This window comes from Austrofundulus limnaeus, unplaced genomic scaffold, assembly GCF_001266775.1.
Source record: "Austrofundulus limnaeus strain Quisiro unplaced genomic scaffold, Austrofundulus_limnaeus-1.0 Scaffold369, whole genome shotgun sequence".
Lineage (NCBI taxonomy): Eukaryota > Metazoa > Chordata > Actinopteri > Cyprinodontiformes > Rivulidae > Austrofundulus > Austrofundulus limnaeus.
In genome coordinates, this window is record NW_013952771.1 from 372,819 (window position 1) to 380,666 (window position 7,848).

General features: G+C 40.4%; 1 protein-coding gene across 2 annotated transcripts in view; it reads left to right on the top strand.

Moving 5' to 3' along the window:
- The window catches only part of ulk1a (unc-51 like autophagy activating kinase 1a), a 15,964-nt gene extending 8,262 nt beyond the window's left edge, over positions 1-7,702 (top strand). Inside the window, exons 10-27 of one of the 2 annotated variants that reach the window (XM_014023437.1) lie at positions 499-581; positions 662-712; positions 806-894; positions 999-1,155; positions 1,245-1,305; positions 1,387-1,476; positions 1,646-1,768; positions 1,855-1,979; positions 2,965-3,065; positions 3,179-3,303; positions 3,445-3,560; positions 3,670-3,795; positions 5,422-5,579; positions 5,667-5,842; positions 5,934-6,052; positions 6,247-6,404; positions 6,498-6,633; positions 6,738-7,702. In XM_014023437.1, coding sequence (XP_013878891.1) covers positions 499-581; positions 662-712; positions 806-894; positions 999-1,155; positions 1,245-1,305; positions 1,387-1,476; positions 1,646-1,768; positions 1,855-1,979; positions 2,965-3,065; positions 3,179-3,303; positions 3,445-3,560; positions 3,670-3,795; positions 5,422-5,579; positions 5,667-5,842; positions 5,934-6,052; positions 6,247-6,404; positions 6,498-6,633; positions 6,738-6,781 — 2,038 coding nt within the window. In that variant the 3' untranslated portion in view covers positions 6,782-7,702. Of the gene's footprint in view, positions 1-498; positions 582-661; positions 713-805; positions 895-998; positions 1,156-1,244; positions 1,306-1,386; positions 1,477-1,645; positions 1,769-1,854; positions 1,980-2,964; positions 3,066-3,175; positions 3,304-3,444; positions 3,561-3,669; positions 3,796-5,421; positions 5,580-5,666; positions 5,843-5,933; positions 6,053-6,246; positions 6,405-6,497; positions 6,634-6,737 lie in introns of both variants that reach the window. The other variant, XM_014023436.1, reaches the window with a different exon arrangement.
- Positions 7,703-7,848: the final 146 nt, after the last annotated feature.

Genomic DNA, 7,848 nt, shown 5'->3' on the forward strand with positions numbered 1-7,848 from the left:
TGTGTGTGTGTGTGTGTGTGTGTGTGTGTGTGTGTGTGTGTGTGTGTGTGTGTGTGTGTGTGTGTGTTTTCTCTCACTCTATTTATAACCTCCTCCGAGGTGCCAGCTGGTGGTCTGGGCAGCTATCTTTTTTCCACCCGGCCCTCAGAGGTCAACACAAACGAAAACACACACTGTGGGACATGTTGCCCATGGCTTTTCATGCTGAAAACATAAAATAAATAAAAAAAATCAAGCATTTTAACAGCTCACTAAGTTGTTTTGAAATGTTTGTGAATTAAAAATTAAAAGATCCAACTATCTAAAGCAGCAGAAGAAGACATTTTGTACATTTAAGTCGTAAATTCTAAATATTAGCATTCTCTGTCACACATATCTGGCAATGACTAACTCACCCTGCATATATTCTACTGAGCAGCTGTAAGTTTGTTTAAATGGGTGAAAAAAGAAATCACAAATCAAATTTAAATAAATAGCTTTATTTTCGTTCTTTCTCAGCATCCCAAAGGAGACTTCGGCTAACTTAAGACACCTTCTGCTCGGGCTGCTGCAGAGAAACCATAAAGAGCGCATGAGCTTTGGTAAACCTCGCCGCCTTTCATTGTTTATAATTTTTCTCTACTTGTTTACGTTTAAATTACTTTTTTGTCTACGTTTGCAGACGAGTTCTTCAACCATCCCTTCATGGAGACRAGCTCATCTACAAAGAAATGTGCGTTAAGTGTCTTGCAAAGGTCAGCAAAGCCCACTGTATTGTGGGTAAAGGCCTTGGCTCCTAACACAGCAGGTGTGTGCTCTCTGACAGGTTCGCCCTCTCCGGTGCTCTCCTACTCCGGCTCGGGCTCAGGTAGCTCCTCCAGCAGCTCCTCCACGTCTCAGCTGGCCTCGCCTCAAGTATGGTGACCAAATGCCTCTCTCTGAAAGACACAGACGTACAATGGTCTAAAAAACTTTTGTTTTATTGTGTGTTTACTTAATAATTCGATTCAATCTATCAGCATTCCGATGGAGAGATGAACCAGTTTCTGCCCAAAGAGCTGTGCTCGCAAGCAAAGGACACCACCGGCATTCTGGGAAAAGAAATAGCCGCTGTAGACGATGGAAACTCGCCATCGTACACTGAGGACTATGTCATGGTGTCTGCCAAGTTCTACGGTAAGACAAGCATCAGGATTATTAAACTGTATGGATTTTCTTTGCATCGGTGCAAAAAGTTAGATTTATTTTGTCTTGTTGCCCTCTAGGTGAGTACACATGTGAAGCAGAAGTTGGATCGCCCTCTGACAGTTACCTGATGAACAGCRGGTGAGTTCCTGCTTTTGTCTTCATGTCAGAAAATGTGACTCRCTTTTTGAGAAGGAGCCACTAAAATATGTTTGTTTTTAGGAGCTCCCAGCTGACCAGGAGAGGTTCTGGAGCTGCTGGAAGGACACYACCACCTCCTTCACTGCAGATCTCTCCATCTAAGCCAGTTAGGTAAGACCAAGTCACCTGTGTAAAAACATTTGTTCAGTAGAAATCACATTTTTATTTTAGAAGATGTGCCTTTTTTCTGCCATTTTTATTCATTTTAAAACTTTTCGAAATCCTCTTTGTTCCTTTTGTTTGTGTCTACCGTCTTTGCTTCAACGTGTAACGCCTGCAGTCATCCTCCCTTACTGAACGGCCGTAAATGCAGCCCATCGCTGCCCATTCCTGTCCCAACTCAGATCCAAAACTACCAGCGTATGGAGCAGAACCTGCAGCCCGTTTCATACGGCTCCACCAGGCACGTTCAGCCTCCTTTGAATGTTGATTTTAYCTTTTACTATTTTCCCCTGCTGTCTTGTTTTAACCATGTCTTGTKCCACTCAGGGCTGGCAGCAGCAATGCAACCCCCGTGCAGAGTGGAGGGTGTGCATTACCGGGTCCAGGTGTTGATTTTACCTTCCCAATGCTGGAAAAAGAAAGAAGCCAACCACAACCAGCCTCCCCATGTGGTAGATGGCTCGCTCTTTTTTTTTTAAATTTTTATTTAGTTTTCTGGCAAATAACGATCTCCTCGTAGACAAGCCTCAGAGTAGCAGCTTATATGTTTAGACAAAAAAACATGTTCAGGCCCAGACCTCCCTTACAAAAGAGATCTGTGTTCTCAGTGGGATTTGTCTGCTTAAATAAAGGAAAATAAAAATAATGTTGTCTGAATTCAAATACACACTGTTTATTGATTGATAACAAGACAGCACATGTCGCAGCTTTTGTACAAAATGTATTGTCTTTTCATGGACAAATTCTTCCTGCTGTGATTATTAGTAAAATACGAAGGGTTAAAAAGTTTAATTATTCAAAAATTGATCGAGGATAGAGACTAGCTCACTGGAACCTTCACATATACACACTGCAGCTCTAATTTATCTACATCACTCACATTACACTACAGAGACAGTGTCACTAACAACCTCATGGACAATTTCAACATTTTACATTACAGACTATAATATTTGTCTATGCCAGGGCAATCCTTTTAAAACAACAGTTTTATGTACCTAGATTGGGGCCACCAATAAACGGTGTGCATTTTAAATATAAAACTTAAATTTTAGCTTCTGTATGAGTAGATCTGCWACAAAAAGCATTTCACTGCAAGTCGCGTTTTAATAATTGATTTGATTTGAGAAATTTACATAATAAATTTCAGTTGGGTTTCTTTTTTTATTATTCAAAGGTGTTTTTCTGTTAAGCAAAGCTGTTTTTTACAGTGTTTCTAACCCTCAAACAAAACTATTAACAAGTTTGGGAGGTAATAAATGKGTCACCATATAAAGTGGATTCACTAAGTTTGTGATTTCCCCTGTACTCTCTGACGCATCAACATTTCACACCTACCACACAGGAACAATAAAAGGAACAATAAAACAAAAACAGATCATCTAATAAAATTATATGCAGATAAGAATCTAATTTATGTAATCCTCTCTGCCTTAGCCGGATTGACTCCAAAGACGTCAGAGCAGACTTCCCCGCTCAGCACACGAACTGGACTGCTCCCTGGCTCTCCTGATTCCCAGGTCATCTCCAGCCACAAGGTCAGCTTCTAAATCTCTTTTTTTTTCATACAGCAGTAGTAACGGAGCCTCGGCACACAGCTGTGAGGGAGAAAAAGTACAAAAAAATTTACAGAATATTATATTTTTAGCAGCACGTCCCACCTAGAAAGCCAAATCGAAGCAGGACAGTCCAAAACCTGCAGGCCCTTGACCAATCTCCTGCCTCCCAGACCAACCTCAGCAGGAAGTCTGCCACTAAGAAGGGCCCCTTTAAAAGGTAAGAGCTCAATATGAATCTACTAAAATAAAACAAAAACTCTTATAAGATGATCAAATAGAAAATTCCCAAATTATGAGACTCTAGAATGAAATGCACTTTTGTTACAGCGATGTGTTTTTGGTTACTTTAAATGTTCAGATCACTGAGTGCCGGCCGGCTGTCTGACATGCTGCTGAAAGCTGCCTTTGGAGCCAACGTGTTAGAGGAAGAAAGTGATGAGAGCTGCAGCTGTGAGAGAAGCATGGACACAACAGGTAACGTGAAAAATAATATAAGTTGGATTTTAAGTAGATATTTTGAAGAATGTGATGAAATCGCCAGGTCTGGTTTATCTAATGTAACTCTTCCTTTCTGTCTCTGCAGCTCCACCTACTGGGAACCAAAAGGTGTTTCAGTTCCCAGACAGCTCACCTCCTGCAGTCTTTGCCATGGGTTCCCCACCCAATGAGAACACTCCTCCTGACGAGGCGGTGTCAAAGATGTTGTCAGGTAGATGATTATACATGCGCTGATAGATGACTCACTCTTTTATTTAGCGTGTTCTGTATTTTACACAGAACCATATGAAGGAAACATAGTCTCGTTAGAATCACCTTTTTTTTTWATTGAATTTATAACATTGAGTTTTTATCCCTTGTGATTATGTATGTGAATTTTTACAGAACAACTGTAGAAACAGCTTTCAACTGCGAAAATGTTCCTGCAACTGCGCTGACTCAGACCAAAGCAATCAGCAGTAGATCAAGTCGAGCGGCTTTCAGTCAGTCAAATTCCACTCATTTGATCACGTGACACACCAGTGGGTTGGGCAGAGGTGACCACCGTAACCATCGGTTAGTGACTGAATGAAGATGAGTGAGGTTTTTCTGTTTAACAGATTATTACAAAACGTCAGCTAGTTGACAGCTAATTTAATTTGTTTTTTCTTTTTTATCTAATCAAACTGAGAATGTGTGGCTGACCTGATGACACCTAGTGTGCCACCCTTGTCTTACTGTAGCAAGCTGCCCAACACACTGGTGTGTGACGTGATCTTGGACTGTCGGGATAAGCAATTAATGAATTAACCACACAATAAATTAAAACAAGGTTGATCATTTTCATTTGCCTGCTTGTTTGTTTTCTTCGTGTCTCCACCGTTTCTATTCCTTAGCTCAGAGAGGAATGAACTCTCATATCAGGCATTAGCCAGGCCCATGTTTCCATAAACTCTGTAGCATGACRCCTTCTTTCCAGGATGCCCTCGAGGCACCGTGCCAAATGTTAGTGAACGTAATAATTTTCTGAAGCCCGAGGAAGATGCATAAAGAATAAATTGCGACAGCTTGGCTAGAGGAGATGGGTAGTGATGTTACAGCTTCAGTAGCTGTTATGTGCTGTTTTCACAAACTCCACAACCGGTAAGTCTGAAACTTTACGGAAATTTCATAAACTTCTATAAATTTCATAAGTGAGGGAGACCACATTTATTTTATGAATCCAGAGGAAAACACGTACAGAGTAAATTGTGCCAACTTGGATAGAGGAAGTGGGAAGTGATTTTACAGCTTCAGCTGTCCAGATTAGTGCGTACCTTTTTTTATGTAACAAAATTTCATAAAATTCCGCAAGCTTTGTAAGTATATGTACTATAATTTCCCTTCATGGGATCAAAAAAGTGTCATTCATATATATAAGCTTAAAATTGTCTCTAGATGATATTACAGTTTATAGCAATAATTTCTGAGACAATTTATCATCCAGCGTAGTTTTTTATCGTGACAGGCCTAACGCGATCAAATAAGCGTAATTTGTTTCGCTAAAAGCCGTTCAACTCAGTTTGGTGCAGATTGCCTTGGCTTGAGTCAACAGAAGGTCAACACATTTTCAGACGAATTTCTGCAGGTGGATTTTTACTGGTGATTTTGAAGTAAAAAAAAAAATTTAAAAATCACATAACGCAAAAGATAAAAATTCCATGTTACAAATTCAGAGTCTAAAAAAACTCTGATATGACACTATGTCTTCCATAGAACCATGACCTGCGTAAACTACCTGTCAGTCATCTTACATGACACATTCACTGTGTGAGCTTTTCATGGATGAGCCGAATCAAGTCTTTTCTCTAAAACGCAGGCTCTCCCAGCAGCTACATCAACTCAGCCTGGCTGCTTAACAGTCGCCCTGTCCAGCGAGGAAGCCGGAGGAACAGTGAGACGGAAGCCATGGATGCTATTTCACACTACAGTCTCGTTTTTCACCCTCCAGCGCTGCCCGAAGATACACTGATGGAGGTAGAGACAAATGCAGATGAAAACGAAAGAACATACATTACAACCAGTTTGAGTGTTCATGGAATTCAATGTGCTCCACTCACACAGCAGGCTCACACGGATGCACTGAGCGACTTGCGTTTCACCCTGGCGTTTGTCAGCTGCGTGATGGAGCTGGCTTCTTCAAAGGACCCCGGGCTGGGCGCCATCAGCAGTCCTGACATTTCCTTCTTAGAGCAGAGTTTTGTGACTGATCAGATCAGCCTTCTGAGTAAAGAGTGGAGGTGAGAGGGGGTTTTCCCACATGTGCTGTGGCTTCTTTGATTTATTTTTTAAATTTTATTTGTGATAAATATTTTTTGTGTGTTTTTGTAGTTATGCAGAGCAGTTGGTGTTGTACATAAAAGCTGAGGAGTTTCTGTCATCAGCGCTGCGCACCGCCCAGGAAAATATAAAACAAGGCCAACTCCTGCCTTCTGCTACTGTCAAACAAGGTGAGTCTATTGTACAGCCAACATCAGTTGATGAGACACAGTTAGACATTTATATTTAATAATAATAAAGAAAAGGAAGCGTGTACAGTTTAAAGTGATTTGTTCTTAAGATGGATCCTTGTGGAACTCCACGGCTAAAGGGCTTGACCCTTGCAACTTTAACAAGTGGTAAAATCAACTTTTTATTCTTTCAGTGATCAGGAAGTTGAACAAATTGTACAAGAACTGCGTGACTTATTGTCGGTCCCTGAACGAACGGCTGCAGACCTTCTTGCTGGACAAACAGAAGCTCATCGACCGCTTCAACGGGCTCACGGCAGAGAAGCTCATCTACAGCCACACTGTACATATGGTGAGCTCATGCCACACCGCCGACGCTCACCTCCGATCACATTCTGTCCTCACCGCTGCCCTTTAAACATGTGGGTTCTCTCACTGCGTTTAGGTCCAGTCTGCTGCGTTAGATGAGATGTTCCACTATGGTGCAGCAACAGTTCAGCGCTACAATAAAGCCCTTCTGCTGATGGAGGGTCTGTCTCGAATCCTCATTGAGCAAAAGGACATCGACACTCTCGATAAATGTATGTGGAAACATTAACTTACAAAATAGAAGCTAAAATACTTGAATTTGACACAATATGAGTGTGCTTTTCGTGTAATCGGAAATGTTTATTTGTATTTGAAGGTAAGAAGCGTCTTGAGCGACGCCTCTCAGCGTTGCAGACATGACCGTGTCTGAGAAATGTCCAACAGCACATTACCTTCCCTTGTCCATCATTGCTGAATATAGATGGATCCTGCCATACATGAGCACTTTGTTCTGGGAGAAATGACCACAAGAGCATCCACCATTATCCTACAAACTAATCTGTAACTGAGCTCAAACAGACAGAAACAAATGACCTTTGTGTTTAAACAATGTTGAGCACAGATTGTGTTGTTGATATGGGATTAATTTAAAAACTTTGATCAGATGAACTGTTTTTATTTGGGTACAGATTGTTTGTTTTAGGGTTAGGGTTATGGAGTGAGTCCYGTTTCAGAAAGAAAGAGAGCACAGCAAGATTTGCACACACAAGCGTATGGATCTGCTCACCTGAGAATTTGACTTTTGAGACTTAATGCTGCATTCAAGACTGGAGAAAAGCTGGGAAATCTGAACTTTACCACATTTACTGGGTTATTGGGAAAACTATATTTCTGACTTATAGCTCATAAACACTACATTATACACACACACATACACTTACATTACTGGTTTCCAGAAATGTTACATTTTGTGGACTGTACAGCTGAAACAAACAACCAAAAACGAGTGGAAAAATACATTTGCTTCGTAGTTTTTCCACAGAAAGAATAACCTCCCCATTTAGAGAGATTTATTTCAGCTGTACAGTCAGATTTTTTTTATCTAGTGGAGAAACTACTAGAAATTTATTTTATTTTTTCAAATGTACAGTTCAAACAAAAACATACATGATATTATGAGGTTATTTTAAGGTTAACTTATTAAGTTACTCTTCTACAAAAACTACAGGAAACATATTTACCAGTGTTCCGCTGCAAAAAGTACCAATAAATATAAAAAATCTAATTATCTGTATTTTTGGTGAGGACTATAGGCTACATTTAAAGGCACAGTGTGTAGGATTTTGTCAATTCTTTTAGCCGAAATTGAGATAATCACTAATGACAACAATAAAAAACATGTCTAATCATTGCAGACAAAGACCGACCTTGTTTTATTATTTTTACCTTATAAAAAGCTGTTTATATCTCCATGGTCGCGGGTCACC